This window comes from Condylura cristata, unplaced genomic scaffold (assembly GCF_000260355.1).
Source record: "Condylura cristata isolate star-nosed mole 26May11 unplaced genomic scaffold, ConCri1.0 scaffold00024, whole genome shotgun sequence".
NCBI lineage: Eukaryota > Metazoa > Chordata > Mammalia > Eulipotyphla > Talpidae > Condylura > Condylura cristata.
In genome coordinates, this window is record NW_004567125.1 from 8,813,044 (window position 1) to 8,835,050 (window position 22,007).

Genomic DNA, 22,007 nt, shown 5'->3' on the forward strand with positions numbered 1-22,007 from the left:
CCGAGCGCCCTATTTAATCCGCGCGACTGCAGCAGCGCCGGCTCCCTCCCGGTCCCCGCCTCGGCCCCGGGCTCCCTAGCGGCTCGGGGCGCCCTTTCGGTCGGCGGCTTCGTCGCTCCCGCCGCAGCTCAGCCCCTGGGGGAGCAAGCTCGCCGTGCGCTGCAGGGAGCCGGCCGGGACGCGCGATGGGGGCCCCCTGCGCCCTGCCCCTGCTCCTGCTCCTCGCCAGCCGTTGGGCGCCCGGAGGGGCCACCCTCTCCCAGGACGGTGAGTGGGGGTGGGGGCGTCGGAGAGGAGGGGGCGGCGGGAGGGGGGCGTGAGCGGTGGCGGCGGGCGGGGAGCGCTTTGTTTGGAACCGGGTGAAAGTAGCCAGCCCTGCTGGTGCCCGGGTGTCTGTCTCCAAGCATAGGCGTCTCTGTTGATCGTGGGGCGTCTCTGTGGGTCGCGAGGTGCCGGGCACGCACCCCTTGGGCCCCGTCGAGTGTCTGCGTTTGCCCGGGTTGGGTCTGTTATGAGCCACCGGGTCTGGCTGTCGGTGTCCGTGCGCGTCTGTGTCGGTGTCTGGCTCGGCGTTTGTGTGTCAGTATCTGTGTGTGTGTGTGTGTGTGTGTGTCTGTGTCGGTGTGGTGTGTGTTGGGGGCGGAGTGAGATGTATCGCTGTTTCAGTCAGGGCGTGTGTCGGGTGTTTGTGTATGTATGTCTGGAGGGGTTGGGGAGTCGGTGCAACCCCCCAAACTGCTGTATGCAAACATTTATGCGCCCCGCCCGCCCCCACCCACAGTGGAGCCCAGAGTGGGCAGAAGGGGGCCTGGGTGAGGCTGTAGAGGGGGGCGTGGGTAGGGCGGGGAGGGGGGGCTCTCCTAGGAGCAAAACAACAACACCGGGCGGAGGAGCCCCGGGATGGCGGTGGCAGAAGCTGGGGAAGAAAACCCAGACTGGAGCCGAGCGGAGGAGGGGGCAGTGGGAAGGCTGGTCAAAAGGAAGGAGCAAGATATTTGGGGAGGAGGACGCCTAGAAAAGCCACCTCTTTCCGGGGCTAAGCAGTGATTTTCCCAAATGTGGGGTGGGGTAGCATGCCTAACCCCTTGGTCCCAGGCTGGAACTCAAACCTTCCTCCGTTCGTAATTGTAGAGCTGTGGGGAGAGGAGGAGGCGGGGCCGGGGTGGGGGGCTTGGGGAAGAGTCCCTCCCGCCCGGGCAGGGCTATGTAGGTCAGCGCTGTGGGGGCACCTCCGCTTTCTTACAAGCTGTGATGGCTAATGGGGTGGCAGGGGCAGTTTATGGGGAGACCTGGAGGGGAGCCACAGCTCAGAGCCTCAGTCCCAGGGGAGGGAAGGCAGACTGAGAAGGGACTGAAGGAATTCATCCTCCTGTCTCCCCCCACCCTGAAAGAGGGGGGTGGGCCTTCAGTGGAGCAAAGGGATGTGGGGAGTGTGAGGGGGAGGGTGATGGCCATGCCCGGCCAGATGCCAAGGAAAAACAGAGAGAGCCGCAGGGGAGGAGAAAGGGGAGGCCGCTCCTGGGTGGTGGACCCGCGGCCAGCAGGGATGGGCACAGGGCGGGGCGGTGGCGCGACGGGAGGGGTTGGAACTGAGGAGGATGATGTAGAGAATTTCGTCTGAAGAAACAGGCGGAGGGCCAGGGCACTAGAGGAGTAACTGCTTCATCTCGCCTGACCTCCCCCCGCCCACCTCCACCGTGATGAGGAGCTTCCCTAGTATGGGCACTTTGGGGGTCCCCTTCCTAAAACTGCCTGAGGACTCCTTCCTCCCTCCACCTATCAGCACCCCCAGTGGGAGCTTCTGCCTTATCTTCGCAGCAGAGTTGCAACCGTCCCCTCCCCTCCCCTCCCTGGGGAGAGCCCCCTTCCCCAGGCTCCTGCATTGGTGACCCAGCTCACCCAGCTCACCCAGGCAGGAGGGCATCCTGGGGGTAGGGAGGGACAAGCAAGGTGCCAGGAGACCGGCTCGGTCCTGCCATCTCAGTGATGACCCTCTCCCAGGCCTGGGCTCAGCGCTACAGCACTGCCTTCCCATCCTGCTGGCAGCCTTAGACAGAGACCTGTGTGACCTGGGCCACACCTGTTCAGCACTGGGGCCTGAGGATCAGTGTGGGAGCTTAAAGGAAGTAAGTTGCCCCAGAGTGCGGTGAGGTCTTCCACTCCAGGATGGAAACACTGGAGATCAGAACAAATCTATATACTCGCCAAGACTTTCCTCCCCAGCTGTACTAATCTTTCTTAGGCCTCAACCTGGGGCCAGCCCCTAGTCAGGTTCAGGCTCAGAGAAAAAGAAAGTCTCTGTTCTCCTGTTACTATGAACATCTCAGAGCATCTGGAGGCAAAGACTGGGAGGCACTAATTTCCAGTAGAGAATTTCTAGAGGAGAGGTTAAGAAGTCTAGATGGGGAGACAGGCCTTTGCCGAGGAAGAGTCCCGTCCAATGTTGATTTCCCTGTAGGGCATTACCTGCCCAGATGGTAGGTCTGTCTGGTGTTCAGTGTCTTCAGGATGCACGGTGTACAGGAAACCCAAACACACCCCTAGATCTTCTATCTACACTAATTCTGCTCTTAGTTTCAGTGCTTGGAGCAGGAGGTGGGTGCACAGGTTAGTGCTCACGAGGGCCATTCTGACCAGCAGCACACAGAAAGTGTGCCATCCCCCTGAGTTGGCCAGGGACCCCTGAGCACGGAGGTACCTTACCTGGTAATGTTTGAGCAAAACCAGGAGAGGTGTGGTGTGGAAGCTTAAGGATGGAATGGCCTAGTACACTGATGTTGGAGTGGTCAAAGGTATGTAGAGAGTGGCTGTGTCCACTTAGAATAAGGGAAGCAACCTACGTGAGCCACTGGGGTCCGTAGCATGAATTGTTTAAGCCTCATGCGGCAAAACAGGATTGAAAACCTGGAAAATAGTGAATAGTGACCTCTGAACCTGACCATGAGCACTTGGCTAGTTAGCTCAGGAATGGTTTGGGCATCCAGTCCCTTCTTTCTTACGATTCTCCACTTAGTATCGGCAACTGCAGCAGCTGTGAGTTGCAGTTTGAGGGATGAGGCCTATGAACTTAATGTGTGCTGTGGTATTCTCTCTGCGGGCAGCTCGACATCCACCATGGAGCCAAGCCTTCCTTGGATTCTCCTTCTCAAGCTCCTTCCTGCCAGAGCTCCTTCCTGCGAGGTGAACTAGTGTAGAGACAGATGGTGAAGAGCCTCCCTCTGCTTTACACCAGGCTCAGTACTGAAGCCTGCACTGCACTGCCCCACCATGAATATCTTTCCTTGGCCAGTGACCTTCTGTCCACTGCCATCCATCCTGCACCCCCTGGCCAGGTGCCCAGGCTAGAGCTCCTGCCCAATGTGCCGGCGAGCCCAGCAGGCATCTCTAGAGCTGCCCACGGATCTGCCTGGCAGACCCACTCCATCCAGTTTCTGCTTCTAGTTACAGCAGTAACTGTTCTGTTCTGTCTCAGTTCCTGTTCTCTTTCTGGCTGCAGCTGTAACCCTGGGGAAGGATATGCTCTTCCTTCAGACTGTGCATCTTCTGGAAAGAAAAAATGAGCCCATCAGAGAGATGCTGAAATAGCAGAGTTTAGTTAATCTCATGAATAACCAGTGTGTCTGACATGGGGCCAGGGTGGGCCTAACCAGTAGTGATGCCCACGAGCTCACCCTGAGCTGCCCCAAGGGTTGGCAGTGCTGCTGGCTTCAGTAGTTTCTTCTAGGGCAGCTGGATTTGCCTTATCAAACAAATAAAACATATCAGATGAGATTATCATTTGAAACAGAAAAGACCTGTAAACTTTCATCCTTCTTAGCTTTTCTATAAACCGGAGGTTCCGCTATCTACAGTTTGAAATTCTCTTCCCCCTGTACTGACAGTAAATAGGCATTTTCATTCTCATTCATATCCTCTCTCCCACTCTCTCTCTCTTCCTTTCTCTCTCCTCTTGCAACCAAGCAGGAAAGGAGGTCCAAATCTAATTTCATGATTGCCTTGTTGGAGAGATTCACTTGAGGAGTGACTCATAGTTCTGCAGCCATTAAATTCCATGGATGCCATCTTTCTGGTGTTCTGGTCACTTTGAAACAGTGGACTACTGTGCCAGTTTTCTACAAATTAGATTTGATTCTGGTAGTCTTTGCTATTACTACTGTCTGGAAGTTCAGACAGCATTAGTAAAGGATTAAAAGCTGCTTGTCTTTAAGTCACATGTTAGGAAAAAGTTTTTATATTTACCACCAGAGAAATAATCCCCCTGGGGCCAAGACAAGTCTCAGTCTCCGTTGTTTCCTACTCCAGCAGAACTTCATGCTAGAGCAACAATCTCATTTTGTCACCCACTCTCCAGAGTGGAATTCTACCTAAGGATAGTAATCTAGGTCCCAAATTGTTAATGAAAACAAGATGTGGACCAGACCAACTTCTTAATAATACTGAATGAAAAATTCCCCCAGGGTATTTTGTTAATTATACCTTCTCCTTTCACTTCTCATGTTAAAATTTAATATTTCTTGTCTAACCTTTGAATATAGACCCATATACTGGAACATTTTGTTTTCAGGATGAAGTCCTGTCCTAGAGTTCCACCCAGAGACTCTGAGAATAGCAATCAATCCCTACAGGGATGCTTGTAAGAGAGAAACAAACCATCAGCAAAAGCACCATTAGAAAAAGATTCTAGTCTGTAAGAACCCAGTCACATTAACAATAAATACTCCATCTGATTTTTAAGTGGAGAAGAACAAGTCTTTGTGGACAAAAACCCACCTCTTCCAGGACCACAGTAATGATGGTTTTTACAAGGTCAAAACCAGTTGATGTTCCGGATCCTATAACCCAAATGAAAAGACAGTCAATCCAGTTACCACAAGGAGATCCGGCACTGAGAATCAAGCTCTCCAGGGTCTTAAACTGTGAAGTTGTTTTCCAAATCTGACTCAGTGAAGCTACATGTTCTTCTCAGAAGCAACAGGTGCTGACAAGAGATCTCTTTGTCCCTTCCCCCAATTTCCCTAAGCCCGAAGAAAGCGAGCAAATGTCCCAGCTAGCACAGAGCACTCTAAGTCCTGGAGAAAGTACCCTCCTTAAGAGGCATGATCTACTCCTCTTTTCCAAGGATGTGGACTCTGCACGCAGCAGTTTGGGGTGCCTTTGAACACTCTGACCTGGATATATCTCATTCTTTATCTGATGGCACTGCATATTCGGACTTCCTGAAGCTCTAATATTTCTAAGTGGACACAGACTCTTGGCACTGTTTCCCTCATGAGAAGGCAATCATAATTTATTTGCAATTGGTTGTACCACATCAAAACTCCTCCAAACACTAATACTCAGGTAATTGTCATAATTACTGAGGTTTATGTTGACTCCAGTCTGGTGATGGTCCTCACTTCTTGGGTGTATAATTGACAGGTTCAAACAAAGCCCTTCAGGAGGCCTTTCAGAACAAGTGGTGGGTGGAGTGTGATCCCAAGAGAATCCCCAAGGGCTTCCCCCTCCGTGTGATTGAAGAATGGCTGCCTGGTCCAGGCTCCCAGCTCTCTTGTTTGTGGAACCACTACCTGTGCTTTGAGCTCTCCATGGTGCTGGCCCCTGATGGTGACACTCCAGGCTCTTCTTGTTGCTCTCCGTGGTCCTGCTCTCACACTAGCTTTATAATCTCTTTACTCTCCACAGTGCAGACTCAGAATAGAGTTGAAGTCTCCCTCCCTTCCACCGCTAGCAGACACATGGTCTTGGTTATAATCTCTGACCTGTCCCACTAGGAAACAAGGCAAAAAATAATGAAATACAGATTTAGAGAGTACTAACAGCATCTAATCAACTCTAGGAAGGGGACAGAAGAGAGTATAGGTACTTCTGAGAATGAAGAGAAGTGCTATTTGAAATGCCCAGGATACTAGGGCCTCAAGTGACCTCAAATGGCCTCAAAAGAACTGAATGTTTTGCTATATATGGGCTCACAGATTAACAACAGTGACAAAGTGTTATGTTTTAGATCAGGACAGTATTGCTCATATATTGTCACCACATAGTCACTACAAATACGAAATACAAAGTGAGTCCTGTCCAGCTTATGAGCCTGCTCCCTTGAATACCACACTGAGCCTGATGGCCACTCCTGACTGGCATGTCCGGGTATTTATTCCCCATCCCTCAACTTTTACATTAAGTGCAGATACAATTTCTAGTGACAGGTTATCAAAATAACTAATAGAGGAATTCAAATATGTGGGATATAGAAAACAAGTACCATAATCCTAATGCATATCCCCCATCTCCACAACCAACATAAATGGCCTTAAGTATAACCATCCCAATCCCAGAGTCCAAGCCCTTGGTGAAATCTCAGGAGATGCATCTTTAAACTGGACTCAGCTAGTTGTTGCGGTATTCTGCCAATAAGCTGATGATGTCAAGTGCGGCAAGAAGCCGAGAGAATGCTCAGCCCCTGCCAGTCTGAGACTACATAGCTTGCTCCTCCCATCACATCAAAACTACACAAGCCTCTCTTTCCCTAGATGCTGATTTCCCCATGTCAATTTCTGTATCATAGTTCACTTTGAATGACCTGCAGCACAATCCAGTTGGGGAGGCAGGATTTGGGGATGAATTTCTAGGACCCTTCCCCCATTTTCTCATTTGATACAAGGAGAAACTTCCCTCCTCAAGGACAGGTAATGGGAGTGATTTATCTCCATGAGTGAGCCTTCAGGAAGACAGAATTAGGGTTACAGTAACAGCTGGAGTGTTCTCCCATCCCATCTACACATCTCCCTGAGCGCCTGTTCTCATGAAGAGCAGACATGCTTCAGAAAGGACGCTAAACATTTTTTTTCCAGTATGTATATAATTTTTCTATCTGAGCTTTTACCTCTGGGATTTTTTAACCCTCTCTTCTCTCTCCATCTTTCTCTCAGATATCTTTAGAAGAATGTTAGGACAGCTAAATAATATAAAGAACTAAAATATTGTGTCTTCTAAGGATTAATTTTTCCCTACCAAAGCTAGACCTTCACTCACTGCGTATTGATTGCTAATTATAAGCACCTTTGGCTCATTTACTCCCAGTTCAGGGTCAGGAAGGTCAGATGCATCATCACCTTGCCTCAGGGAAAATAGAAAAAGAAATGAAGGCTGCTATCTCAGCCATTCGTTTCTAAGCTAAACATTAATTGCCTCTACCCCTCCTTCATATAATTCCAGAAATAAGTAAGGTAGAGTGGAGAAACAATGCTCCCAATACATGATTTCACTTGGAATGTACAGATCTTTGCTTCATGCATTTTTCCCCTTCTTCTATGTCCTGGCTCTTTGCTTCTGATTCTGAATTTAGAATTCTAGTCAAGGATTCAGATGGGGTAATAAGCTCCAGAAGGTGAACTGGTTTATTGAGTCTCTGACTTAAATACCTGATACATCTTGGAGACCCATGGAGACTCCAATAAGTACACCAATGATGAGTAACAGGGGCCCAGCAGAGCCTAGGCCAGTCTTTGAGAGCCTGGGGCCAAGATCTTTCATTATTATAAAAAGAAGGGCCAGGTTCACCATCTGCTCCTACTCATTTGTCCTCCAGCAAACACAGAAAAGACAGTAGGACAACTGTACACAACCATCCTTACAGTTCTTCATTTAGTTCTTCAGGACAGAATCTTCCCAAACACATACATGTTTCCTCCTCTAATTTCTACCCTGTAATCTTAAACGAATATAAAAAGCACCATCGGAGTCCGGGGCCTCACATACTAACATTTATCCTCAACTGCTGCTCAGTGCCAGCTCTCTTCTGGTTTCCAAGCCCTGCAGTCCAACGTCAGTGACAGATGGATCTGGCCTGAGCCCTGGGGAGGCAAGCACTCGGGCCCTTTCCTGGGGAGCCGGAGCAGAAGCAAGAACCTGACTTCTGCTTTGGGAAGGTTCTCTGAGCTTAAGCCATATGGTTTCCCGGAAATAAGAGGTTCTGATGAATAATGGGTTTGTGGAAAGGGCTCTGCATCTGGGCCATGAGAAAAACTGTGTTTATGTCGGGGGGGGGGGAGTGAAATCAGACATAAATAGTAAAAATTGTAGAGTTTCATGTATGTGTGGAGAGAGACACATTGGGGAGAATGGGACGACCAGCTTGGAATATATACACCCCTTGGAAAGCCAGAAATGGTGTGGGCATGTCTGGGGGGGCCAGACAGCGAAGGCAGGGGAAGGGGTGTCTGGCGTCAGAAGAGCGCTACTTGCCATCTGGGGGACTCAGAGGTCTGCAGGCGTAGAAGGGTGTGGCTCTTTCACAGAAGAGTTAAATTCCCAGAGAAGCACCAAGTAATGCTAATTGAACTATGTGACTCTCTCTCCTAAAAAAAAAAAATACATTTAAAAAAAAATACACTTTTTAAAGTGAGGAAAGTGAAGGAAGAAGACATATCTCCATTAGGAATAGGGGAGGGGGCCCCTCAAGCAGTGTGGGTGTGAGGAGAAAAGCTCATTTCTGCCTGTCATGCTCCTGCCTGCTGCCCCAAAGTGTCACCCACACTCTGGCTACTGTCCTGGGTGTGTGTGGGGGGGGGGGGAGAGACAATGAAAACAAGTCAGTAAAGTCAGACCCAGCAGCCAGCGATGTTTCATGCCTGACTTCTAACAAATTAAACTTTCTTGCCGCATTGTTATCCTATCACACCAAGCCATTAGCTTGAGAGGTAAAGTGAAACAGGAAGGAGAGTGCCTGCTGAGAAAGGGGATTCATCCTTCACTCAAACGGTCCCTGTGGGTCAGGAGTGCTTGTCCTCAGGGAATCTAGTCCCTCTTCTGCCCTCCTCCCCCAACACGGGCCTGTCCCTGGGCTTTCCTGCCCACTCCCAGCCCTGTTTTCCAGAGCAAGACCTACCTCCAGTGCGCTCCATTGAGCCCTTTCCTCCATGCTCACCATCAGGTTTCCTTGTCCCAAGCTCCTCCTAAGATGAGGAATCCCCCCTCCTCCAATGCCTCCATATACACCCGAAAGCAGCAAGAAATATTCAAGGAAAGGATGGCACGCCCCTGCACTGGTTACAGGGGACAGCTACAGGTCAGTCAGGCCTCCTGACTCTGCTGCATTACAGTGCAGGCCCCAGTCACAGCTGTCCTGGTTTTTGAGTCTGTGAGCTGGCGGGAAGGAAGTGAGGTGAAAGGTCACTCCGGACCTGGTTCAGAGCTGGTGTCAGCAGGAGCGGTTTCACGGGTGAGGGCTGACCCGAGAGACGAGGGGTGAGAGCCAGGACCCTGCACACAACCAGCTCCCCCAAATGCGCACGAGCTGTGGCTTTGCCCGGGCTCCCTTCCTCCAGACTCTCCGTACAGAACACTGGACGCTTGTCCAGAGCACACAGCCTGGCCCTACAGCTCTTTTGAGATCAGAACCCCTTCCTTTCTGTCCCCAGTCGCGGTGGGCACTGCTACAAGGCAGTATTGGCTACAGAGAGACTTGTTTTTGTTGGGGGCCGGCCTCGGGCTCCCTCCCAGTGCCGATGCTCCGAGAACACTGACTCAACAGCAAATCAAAGCAACAGCTGTCCCACCTCCTTCCCTGCCACCCACTTCCCAGTCTCTGCTCCCTGGAATCTTAACTAACTCTCAAGGCCCCCCAGCCTACCAGAAGCCCACTTCTGCCTCCAGATTTCTCTCTCTCTCTCTCTCTTGCTTAAGAATAGGACACGCTCACTCTCCCTTCACAATCAGGCTGGCCTTCCAGCTCCCCACCACACAGATGCCAGCACCCACAACCTCCCCTCAGAACTCCTCCTAATCCTAAGGGCATGGAAGTGGCATCTGCCCTGTGGCCCCTCTTTGGTGGGAGCTGGAATCTGCCAGTGATCCCAGATTAGCATCTTCAGGGACAGTCTGTTCACAGAATTGCTCCTCATCTCATGCCAAGCCCTAGCCTGCCCGTGGTCCTAGCTCCATCCACATTGCAGCCTCACAGGGACAGCAGCAGGAGGGGCGCTGGACGTGAAATCACCCTAAAAGCAACTTACCTTCTGAATTAGAGCTGTTAGTGAGTACCCTGTGGGGCTGTGACACAGCTCCTGCTACCTGCCTGTGTGACCACATTCAGTTCCCTAAACCTCTCTGAGCCTTGAGTCTACATCTTTCAAGTGAGAAGTTTGTACTAGATGCTGGGAAGTATTCTTGTCAACCCCCAAAGTCTGTCTAAGAACCACAGCGAGGGAATATTGGGGGAAGGAAGAGGTTTAACAGAAAGAGAAAGAGGTATTTTTGAACTTTGGTAACAGGAGATCAGAAATGACATCATCGGCCCTGTGTCTGACAGAATCAAAAAGATCTGAGTAATAACTACCAATGTCACAGGGGTCTGTGAAAAAAGGATTGTAGGCTCTGGGTAAAAACACACAAAATATAGTCATTCAGGACAACTTAAAGTTTGATGCTTTTGTTTTGTTTTGTTTTTGTAACGTTTGGGTTTTTTCCCCCCAGTGCAGAAAGGGTTAAACCATGATCAGCTTTTTGTTTTAACCCCTCCCTCACACCCACCACAGGCAAGCTAGCCTCCTCATTCAGCCTGCAAAAGCTCAGTCACGCTCCATTCCAAGCCCAGGAAACAAAAGCCTTCATTCCCAACAACCTGCTTACGATGGAACCAGAGGTGTCTGCCTGTGTGCAGTCGCCAACCTGTTTGAGCCACCCCAGGCCCTTCCAAGCCTCAATGTCTTGCCTCATCTGAGAATGTGAACCCTTAGCTCTGTAAATCCTGGGCCTAGTGGCCAAGCTCTACCAAGGGCAAGTGAGGAGCCCCTGGCAGTGAAGATTCGGCTCCCTGTCCTGCTTCCTGCCTGTTTTCACTTAGACTCTGTGGGCCTCCTGGGAGAAAGTGGTGTCTTGGGGCCCAAGAGGCTGCTGGAAGCAGAGGGAACATAGGTAAACAAGAAAAGCCAGACAGTAGCAGACCTACAGAGGGAGGGGGGAAGGGGTGAAGGCTCAGCAGACTAGCCAGAGGGTGGAGGGGACCTAGTCAGAGAGAAGGCCACCAGGAAGTGACCAGGGAGGAGGCTGCAAAGCGTGACTGAGCCCTCGGGTCCTGGAGCAAGTCATCTGAGCCAGGAGACCTTGAGGAGCTGCAGGGACAGATGAGCTCATGTGAACAGGCAGGCAACCCTGGGAGGGAGGTCAGAGAGCCCCCACTAAGAAAGTATGAGCTCACACGAGCTCACACTTACTTAGTGCTGGGCTATTACAGTGTTGGGAACCCAGGGGCCAGATATAGTTGGCAAGGTATGGAGGGCAGGAAGAGAGAGAGTGTTTTGACACTTGGTCTCTGAAAGTCTCAGGCTGGAAAACTATGTGGAGAAGTAGCTTGATTCCCATCACCTAAAAGCAAAGGGACTCCCCTAAATTCTTGGAGTTATTGCCCAAGTCGGGACTCAGGTGGGATGGGTCCACTCTCCTCCATATGCAATCTCACATGCTCACTGCTAAAGGAAAAGGGGGCCTGGGAATGAAGAGAAGGCTGAGGTTGAGTTCTAATTCTGAAGTTGCTACAGCCATTCACTTCTGCAACTGGCCCAACAGACACAAGAACCCACCCAAGGCAGGAGAGAGTCAGGGTGAGGCTGTCTGGTCTGGGGCCTGGCATGGGGTTGGGGGAGCAAGTGGGCACCATGCTGAAAAGTGGGTGCCTCAGTGTTTTGGGCCACAGCCCCCAGAGTTTTCCCTTGGAGATCACACTCCCACCCACCTACCATGGCGGTCGTGAGGAATAGATAAAGAGTATTTTTAACCGCGGAGCTAGAGAAATGCTGAATCATCATCATCACAATCACCATCATCATCAACTCCTACTCAAGTGCCAGTTTCTTTGCAGCCAGAGAAGTGGGGCTCTAAACTCCAGGCCAGCCATGGACATGCAGGAGAGCTGTCCCCTCATTCTGCCATCCTCAAAATGCCCTTGTGACCATGCTCATGGCCTTATGGCCCACACACTGTAGTTTCCCAAGCAGACAGGGCCGGGAAGATATAATAGCAATAGGGATTTGCCAGGCCTTCTCATCGATGTCCCTACTGAAGTCACTTAAGTTGCGGGCATAGTATGCTTTTATTCATTTGAGTCAATCATTTATTCGATTAACACCTATTGAGTTCTTACTATGTGTGTGGTCCTATGCTGTGAGCAGAAAACAGTGAGTCTTGTTACTCTTGATCTGTGTGTTCAATCAGGAAATCATGGATACTAGGGTTACTTTTTCTTTTAGAATGCTGGGAATCCCAAAGATACTGAAGCCCTGGGGCAGATAAACCAAGACTTAAGAAAACCTCCAGACAGTGGAGGGCAAATGAGATGACCTTTATTTGTAGCCCAAGTGCTAGTATATGGCAAAAATGGGAGGGTTCCATAGGTACGAACTGTACTCTGCTGCAGTCTTGTAGAGTCCTACATTGAAGGCTCTTAGGGGTACGTGAAATAGACCCCAAAGATGAAGCACATTAAGAAATCCAATAAAAAATGTAATTTAGGTCCCTCCCTGATGGTGCAGTGGGTTCAAACACAGCATTAAGAAGCTAAAGCTTCTTTAGCATGAGTTCAATTCCCGCCTGCCCCAGAGGTGATCCACATGGCGCGGCAGACCTCTCCTGACGCGCCCGCTACTCCCCTCAGCAGTGTACTTCATGGATCTGCCTGTTCTGCTCCCCACTCTGTCTCTGATGAATCCTCTCACCGCCCTGCACCTCTGGCCTATACCCCAGTTCTGTATGTATAAATAAATAAATCTTTTTAAAAAAATGTAATTTAGTGGGTACAAGTCATACCACCACCACAAACACCCACTTCCAACTTGCTACACTGTTGTTTTTATCATATTGCAGGTGGGTGCTATAAACAGGTGAGCCACCCCTGGCCAGCAATGTAGGCTTCCCACCTCCACAGCCCCCACCCCCACAAACACATACTGTGAGCTTCTACAGACAGAAACAGAACAGTGAAGACATCCAATAAGCTGGACTTAGTAGTCAGAGGGGTGTGCATTTGGAGGCTGTCCGTCCCAACACTTTCTGCATAACTTCTCTGAGTCTGAGTTAGTCTCTGAATCATAGCTAACTCATGCTTAACATATGTATAACGTATAATGATGTACAATCATGGTAACGATAGCTATGCACATGGCTGCTCTGGAATAATGAATAGAGGACCTAACATGGATCTTGACACACAGAAGGTGATCGATAAATCCGGATTGCCCCCACATTGTAGACTTCTGGAGCTCCTGCCTGGATGGTCCATCTCTGCCTTGGTCTGCTTCTTCCTAGCTTGCGTGGTTTGCTCTTTCTTCACTGACAGATGTTGAGCTGAGTTCTCACAATAGAAGATGCTCAGCATGTTTGATTCATGCATTAAATAAATCTTTATTAAAAACCTTCTATGTGCATTATGCTGTATTTGGGCCAATGCAGGATACAAAGGTGAATCAGATATCAGCCCTACTCTCAGAATCTCTATAACTTAGAAGGGATGCCAAACTCGCAGTAAAGTAAAAAGTGATGCATAATTTAAGAAAAGCAGATAAAGCATTGTAACTCAAAGAAATGAGAAATGATTTCTACCTGGGACAACGGAAGAGGGCTTCTTGAAAGAGGTGGCCAAAATGTGAGCTTTAAGGATGGGTGGGGCGTATCAAGTTGTTGAAGGAAAAGGAAATATATATGCAGGAAAGTAAAAACTGCAGAATTTCAAGTAGCATCTTAGACGGATACGGGATATGGGATACGGGCAGTGAATTAAAGAAAAGACATAGCCGCGAAGGATACTGGCCTCTGAATGTTCAGGACCTTGAAGCCCAGGCTAACAAATCTGGGTGTGACACGGGAAGTTGGTGAAGATTTCCAAGCAGGGACAATAAGCCCACATGCCTGGTGCTCTTTATCTGCTTTTCTGCCTGAACAGCATGGCCTCCCTCGCTGACAGCACTGTGGTCTCAGTGTTCATATTTCCTCTGAGGCCCTGCCTGCGCAGAATTCTCACCACTTCCACTTCAAAGTCCATGCCACCCTTTCAGACACTACATTTTCCGTTGCAGTCTAAATCCATGGAGGGAATATATGCTGATGTCATAAATGGCTGGCACTGTCTAAATCCACAGAAGGCACAGGGCTTTCACAAGCCAGGTTATCATTTCGGTACTTAGCTGTGTTTCTATTGATAGCATTATAATCACTCATCTGCTCCCAGGGGAATGGCCATTCAGGATTTATCATTACGGGCGTACAATTTTGTAAAAACAGCAAGAAAACCTTCAGACATATTAACAGATAGTTCTCAAGAGGAGACATGAGATCTTAAGTACTTTTCAGAATTAGAGGGAGAGATGTCACACCCAGGAGAGACCAAAAAAAAAAAGAGAGAGAGAGAGAGAGGGAAAGAAAGAAAAAGGAAATCTAGCTCCCTCTTAATCAGTTTCATAAAACACTGTAGAGCAGAGTGAGTTTCCTGCAACCTCAGACACTGTATCAAGCACACCCCATGCCATGTACCTGTGATTATTTAGTTATCTGGCTCCTCATCTGAATCATTCAGTTAGGACTGAATGACCTACATCACCATTTCAACTTATTCATGTTCTGCAGGAAAAAAAAAATGCCAACAAATGCAGAAGAGGGGGGGTGGTGATGAGACGACTATAAACAAGGAGAAGGGCGCCCAGGCGGAGCTGGGAGACAGTACAGCCTGGGGTGGGGGGAGAGAAGACCACATCAGGCTGTGAGCTGAGGGGTCGCTGCAGGGTTAAGAGCAGACTGCACCAGCTAAAACTCCAGAGCCCACTGAGTGGAGATACTGAGTGAAGTGAGCCACGCCCCTAACCAGCTCAAGGTTTAGAGAAGGTGCCTGGGAACTCAACTAGTAACTTGCTGTTCAAGGGGCTGAGATGCGCTGAGATAGGTGGGAAACAGGAGCGGCCAGAAGGCCACCGGGCCTTCAGAGAGCCGCGTGTCCTGAGAAGGGCTGTCGCTGGGCCTCAGGTAAGACCTGGGCCTTTCGAACTCGCCTCTGACAAGCAGTTTTCTCTGGTTGGATGTCTCACAGGCGGTCTGAGCAGTAAATGAATTCATGGCTGAAAACTCGCTGGGTGAGCTGAACACCACATGTCAGGATCCATGGCTGTTCTGTTCATGGGGGGAAGCCTGCTAGAGCACTGGGTAGTCACCCTGTGGGTGGAGCAGCACCCCCGGGGGGGGGGGGCTGGTCTCGTTCCTCCACCAGGCAAGCTTTAGCACACCGGGCCTTCACAAACACAGCCCATCCAAACACCCAGCACCCTGCGGGAAGGAAACACTCACCACTTGAGGCGGCCTCAGTCCTTGGGTCCTTGTCCTTGTTCAGAGAGGGCAGCAGGGAGGGGTTGGCCCCCCAGGCGGCACTCAGGCACTCCCGGATTAGGGGTCCCCCGGGGCTCTCCTCAGCCCTCTCCGCTGGTCCGCTGCCTTCTTGCCTCTCCTCCACTCCATCCTTCTCCCTGTCCCTGCCCCCATCTCTCTGCCTATTACAGCTTTTCCCTTTCTGTTTTCCTCTCCTCCCCATTTGGATATTAGCTTTCTCCAGTTTGAGAGCAAAATAGCTCACATGTCCTGAAAGATGTGAGAACAGTGGGGAGGGGAGGTTCCTCCACAGAGGTCAGTGGGTTGGGGCGCAGAAGCTCCCCCAGCTGGTCTCTGACCCCTCCCCCAACCCCTCCTTCTTAGTCCCCTCCCCCTCTCCGGCTTCCTTCTCTTCTTCTGGGAGAGATTAAGCAGTTCTTTCACAGCCCTGTCCCCTTTCTTCTTCAAGGACCCCAAACCCACCTCCCACTGCTCTGTCTAGTCCCCCTCAGCATCCCTTAACCTCCCTCTCAGCCCCAGGCCCAGCTGTCACCCTCCCTGGCGCCAGGGGCAAGCTCTGGTGTACCCCACCCTTGAGCCCCCTTGCTCCCCTGAGCCAGACAAGTTTCTGGGTCCCCGGAAGCTCAGACTCTGCCCAGGCCAGCCCGCTGGCGGGAGCTCACTGGACTTTGCGCACGTGATTGGCCGCCTCGGGGCAGAGGCGGGAGACCCTGAAGAGAATCTCGCTCAGCCCTGCCCAGTTCTTTGTCCCTCCGCCCTCTCCAAGCTGAGCACCACAGACCCATACTCCTCACGTCCACACAGCCTGGGGGCTGAGGAGGCACGGGGGGGGGGGGGGGCGGAGACTGGGCGGAGGGGTAGGGTAGCCACAGAGTAGGTGAGTACGGGGTCAGGGGGCTGGGGCGCAGGGTGGGCAGGAAACGTGTGAATTTGAGTGTCCACCCACTGGTGCAGTCTGGGAAAGCTGGGGTCACTGCTCGACCCTAATTGGTCTGCCTTCAATGGCATGGCTCTTACTTGAATCAAAGAAAGCTTTGGAAGCAGGCATTTAATTCCCAGTCTTTATTCTCCTACTTGTGTGACCTCAGGCAAGTCCCTTCATTCAGTCTCCACTGTGCAGTAGAAATGATAACACCTGAGTGCTTACTTTACAGGTTTATTAGAAGAATTCAAGGGGAACATATTTTCTAATCACCTGTTATTCTAGTAGACAATACGGTGCAGCTTCATTCCAGGAGAAGGCATGAAAAAAATCTTCGGTTCTCTTTTATTTTTCTGTAGTAACCTCCAGTGAAGTCACTTTGAACCTTTATGGGCTTCACTGCCATCCTCTGTGAGGGGGGAGACTTGGAGGAGATGACCTCCAAGATCTCCTTGGCTCTAGGTTATGTGACTGCCAAAATCTGGCATCCTCCTTCAGGTCACCCCTGGAGAGGAGGGGGAGCTCAAGTCCTTTTCAGAACTCCAGTAATCACCCCGCTTGGCGAGAAGCCCCACTCTGGGGCATGTGGCGGGCGAGCCTGCCCCCAGCCCACAGTGCAGCACAGCCTCACACTGTAGCAGGGCACACGCAGGGCTCTTCCTTGATGGAGACTCTCTCCCCAGGCTACTGGCAGGAGCAGGATTTGGAGCTGGGGACTCTGGCTCCGGTGCACGAGGCCATCAGCTCCACAGTCTGGAGCAGCCCCGACATGCTGGCCAGTCAAGGTGAGAAACCAGGCCTTATCTCAACGGCCCCCCGGACCCTCCACATCCTCACACCATCCCCCACTCATGTCCCTCCACCCGTGTTCTCACCACTCATCACCACACGGCTCCTCTCTTCTTTCCATTTGATTTTAGTTCTTAGTTTGACACCACCGACTTCTGCACCTACTCCTTCTTCCCTTATGACAGCACGCGGCAGCTGCGTCCCTACACAAAATGATTCCAGAAGGCGTGTACTCCGCAGAGGGGGGGAAGAGGTTCTCGAAAGACAGTCCAGGTAGACTGCACCCAAAGGAGCTGGGGACAAGGGTTTACCAGTCAAAAAGGTGGCTTGCGGGCACCCCAGCTCTGTGAAAGTTCAAGTTCTACCACTCCAGTTTTATGGTAGAGTCCCACTAGGTTCTGTTTTCGGTAACCAAGAGAAAGTGGAGGGGAAATTCGCTTCTATGGCAAATGGCAAAAAATGAAAGCAGCGTTCGGTGGGGGGGTTTGCAGCAGCCCCAGAGGGAGCAGCCAGCCGAGCGCCCTCCTGTGATAAGGCTCTGCGCTTATCACAGCCTGCCGCCACTCAGGTTAGCGCAGCCTTAGGGTTCCTGTGTGACCTGTTATGATCTGGCAGGTTACTTGGGGTGGGGGGACTGGGAATGCTCCAAAAATTTCCATATAAAAGAATTGCTTCTTTTTTTTTTTTTTTAAAGATTTATTTATTCATACAGAACTGGGGTACAGGCCAGAGATGCGGAGGGTGAGAGGATTCACCAGAGACAGAGTGGGGTGCAGAACAGGCAGATCGACGAAGTACACTGCTGAGGGGAGCAGCGGGCGGGTCAGGAGAGGTCTGCCACGCCATGTGGTCTCCTCCAGGGGCAGGCGGGAATCGAACTCATGCGGAAGTGGCTTAAGCTTCTTTGTGCTGTGCTTTAACCCGCTGCGCCACCAGGGAGGGCCAAGAATTGCTTCTTTTTAACTTGCTTCTTGTAAGCCACCATTTTGGCTTATGAAAGATTTCATAGGAAGATCCGCTCTTGAAGAGGAGGAGGAGACCCGTTGGCTAACAGTAAATAAAAGGTTTCCCAGACCTTTGAGACACTTAAGAAATCTATCACGTCCAGATTTACTCCGTCAGCTTGCTACTCCAAACCATCATTTTAATTCTCAAGTAGATGAGTGACGTGGGAAGGAAAGAGCAGTTGTGAGCAGAACCGGCTGGGCCTCCCCGGGTCACTGGCTGTGGAGGCTGGTCCTGGACAAACATTTCACCTCCATTGCCTCCTTGCCTGCACCAGTAAGTGAGACAGTTGGACTCCATGACTCTCAGGATCCCCTCGGAGCTAATCTTTATGGTTCCAAAAAGGAGCAGGTTTGTGCTGCAGGGTGGAGACCACACCGAGGCCCATGCTGGTCACCCTGCGCCCCTTCGCTCCGCAGGGTCCTTCCACAGAGGAGCGCCTAGAAAGAGAGGCCACAGAGGCAGGGCAGGGCAGGGCTGGAGTCACAGGGAGCATGGGGATTAGAGAGCGTAGACATACATCTCCAGTTTCCTATCCGGGGATGAGCAATGCTGGTTCCATACATGGCTGGAGGAGGCCTCTCACCTCAGATTCAGAATCAGGGCTGGACAGTGTTGCTTATTGAGGGTCAGCTCTGTTAAGGTCAGTGCTGTTCAGGCCACAGAAAATCAGTCCTGAAGAAGAGGGAATAACCCTGGGAGTGGGGGGTCCATGCTGCCAGGAGCATGGGGTGCCCCTGGGTGTTGGTCCAGGGTCCCACTGCCAGGCCAGAGGAGGACGGAGGCACATTTGGGGGTGCAAAGAGTTCATCCACATGGTATCTTATTAGTCCCTGCCTTTCGTTGACCTGACTAAGGAAAGAAGGACTAGAGAACATACTTCCATCACATCGGACGGAAACCGCTATCTCTTTACTCTTTAAAATAACATCAGGCTGGTGATCTGGGCTCTTGTATCAGGAGGCTGGCAGCTCTAACGCAGGAGTAAGTTCAGGGAAATGATGCTTGATGGGAAGCAATTGCAGGAGAAAGTGAAAAATCTGTGTGAAATGTTTCAGCTTTTAATTTGTATCCTCCTTGTTTGTCTGCACTTTTCCCAGCTGCTTTCTGTGTCAATGAATGTCCATCCTGGGGGCGGGGGTCCCCTCCGTTAGCTTCAGGCAGGCTCAGCAGCCCCTGTTCTCCGCTTCCTTGTCAGGGGTGCGGAAGCAGAGGTCGAGGACGGTGTGTGTGTGTGTGTGTGTGTGTGTGTGTGTGTGCGTGTGTTCAAGGCAGGGCAATGAGAGGCATGTGGAGGCCCACGGCCTGGCGCTGAGGCCCTGAACTTTCACTCAGCTAACCCGCCACAGGGGAGCTTTCTCTGTGTATTCAAAGCTGGGGGAAATGCGGCCTGTCTCTCTCCACACCTCGGTTGTTCTGGGTGAATCCGTCAGAGCACAGAGACCAGCCGTGGCTGAGGCCCAGCTACAGGTGGACTCACTCTGTTCTCCTCCTGCAGACAGCCAGCCCTGGACCTCTGACGAGACAGTGGTGGCCGGCGGTACGGTGGTGCTCAAGTGCCAAGTGAGAGAACACGACGACTCGTCCCTGCAGTGGTCCAACCCCGCCCAGCAGACGCTCTACTTTGGAGAGAAGAGAGGTAGTGCCTCCTCAGTGATCCCCAGGGGGCCCGGGCTGGTCAGAGCCGATGGGCCAGATGGGTCCAGGAGTCCAGAGGCCAAGGGCAGAGATGGGAAGTAGCCTCGAGAAGCTCCTGAGGCTGCACCACCAGGACTCCTCCTGCGTCCTGGGGACGTCAGTGTGACTGAAGCACATGCGTCCCACAGGCTACTGGGATGGCTGTCCCCCAACACGTGACTGCTGATGTCAGTGTGCCCCCATATTTCTCAAGGAAGCCTCCAGGCCCAGTTCCCCTTTCACAGTAGATCTGAGGCCCCTGTACCCACTGCTATAGAAAAGTGATCAAATGGCCCTCCCTGGTGGCGCAGCGGGCTAAAGCACAGCACTGCAAGCAAGCTGCAGCCGCCTCAGTGTGTGTTCCACCCCCGCCCTGGAGCTGGCCCATGCGGCGCGGCAGACCTCTCCTGACCCGCCCGCTGCTCCCCTCAGCAGCGTACTTCATCAGTCGGCCTGTCCTGCTCCCCACTCTGTCTCTGGTGAAGCCTCTCACTGCACCTGCACCTCTCTGGCCTGTACCCCAGTTCTGTATGCATAAATAAACAAATCTTTAAAAAAAAGAAAAAAAGGAAAAGTGACCAAATGGTGCCAAGACTAATCAAACTCAGTAGTTTTCTGCTCCCACCGAACTACCCCAAATCAGAAATGCAGATGAGGCCTGGAGGGTAAGTGACAGGTGCCATACACTTTGCTCCCACTCCAGCCCTTCGAGACAACCGGATCCAGCTGGTCAGGTCCACGCACCACGAGCTCAGCATCAGCATCAGCAACGTGGCCCTGGCGGATGAGGGCGAGTACACATGCTCCATCTTCACCATGCCTGTCAGGACCGCCAAGTCCCTGGTCACCGTGCTGGGTGAGCTCCCGTCCTGCGCATTTTGCCTAAGGCAGGGCTCCCACACCCCAAAGCAGAGCCAGGGGAGTCTCCAGCCCCGGGGAAAGGGTGTCCTGTGTGTTCTCAGAGAGGACCTTGGGGCTCTCCTCTCTGCTTGCTCTTTGCCCTTGGACACGTCTCTTGCTCTCTTGAGCTAGTTTCCTCCCCAGTAACAGAGGCAAGGTGCTAACTGACCCACCTCCCTCTTCGGACCGCGTGAGGGAAGCCTGAGGAGTACAGGCAGCTCTGCTGGTAACCCCAAGACGAGCCCCCAGCTGCTCTCCTGCGCTCATCCCGACCCTACAGCGTGCTTTCCTTCTCTGCCCCCCTGAGCTGCACCCTGGCTGTGGCCACCCAGCTGCTCCGTGAATGCATTCTTCATCAGGTCTCAGAAGTGGGGTGTCTCCCCGCCTGGGGCTCCCCTCCTGTCCTATGGATGAGATCACAGGAAAATCTGACACCGTAGTCACCCCCCTTCCGTAAACCAAAAGAGAGCCCATGTAGCCCAAGCGTCCCGGTAGGCCGCCTGGGAGGGAGACCTGAGAGTAACTTCACGCTGCTTCTCCTCTCTCTCCTGACCACCCTGTCCACGGCAGGAATCCCACAGAAGCCCATAATCACAGGCTACAAGTCATCGTTGAGAGAACAGGAGACAGTCACTTTAAACTGTCAGTCTTCCGGGAGCAAACCTGCAGCCAAGCTCACTTGGAAGAAGGGCGACCAAGTACTGCAGGGTGAGTGCCGCCAGCTTGGGGCCCCGGGGGGCCATGGGAAGACGGAGTGGGGAGCGGAGGGGCAGAGGGCGCCCGTGCACCAGTGTGTATCGGTGCGCACCAGCTGTGGTTCAGAGAATGGCCTAGAACCGTGTGGACACAGGCGTTGCATGCGTGTGCTCACCTGTGGCCACGCCTCTGTGTGCATGTGTGCACTGGGACACATGTGTCTGTGTGGGCCATGGGGCCCACATGCTCCCTGTGTCCACTCCCAACTCTCTGAACTGGTCTGAGTTGAGACTTGCTGCTGACGGATGCAGGGAGCACTGCCTGTGTGAGGGGCTCACCTGTCTGTGTGTGCTGGTCTCTCTCTAGGAGAACCAACCCGAATACAGGAAGACCCCAATGGTAAGACCTTCACCGTGAGCAGCTCCGTGACATTCCAGGTTTCCCGGGAAGATGACGGAGTGGACATCGTGTGCGCTGTGAACCACGAGTCTCTAAAGGGAGCCGACAGATCCACCTCTCAGCGCATCGAAGTGTTGTGTATGTCCTGGGACGAGGAGGAGGGCGGGTGTGAGGTGGGGCGGGGGGAGGCGGGTGTGAAGGGGCCACACAAAGCCAAGCACGCAGCGAGGACGTGACTCGGATGAGACTAGGCCGAGGG

General features: G+C 52.0%; 1 protein-coding gene across 1 annotated transcript in view; it reads left to right on the forward strand.

Annotated features, from left to right (window-relative positions):
* The first annotated feature begins 37 nt into the window (after window positions 1–37).
* CADM3 (cell adhesion molecule 3) overlaps window positions 38–22,007 on the forward strand; it is a 29,717-nt gene continuing 7,747 nt past the window's right edge. Inside the window, exons 1-5 of the mRNA XM_004688363.2 lie at window positions 38–267; window positions 19,575–19,715; window positions 20,457–20,609; window positions 21,224–21,361; window positions 21,716–21,886. Of these exons, the coding sequence (XP_004688420.1) occupies window positions 186–267; window positions 19,575–19,715; window positions 20,457–20,609; window positions 21,224–21,361; window positions 21,716–21,886 (685 nt within the window). The 5' untranslated portion in view covers window positions 38–185. The remainder of the gene's footprint in view (window positions 268–19,574; window positions 19,716–20,456; window positions 20,610–21,223; window positions 21,362–21,715; window positions 21,887–22,007) is intronic.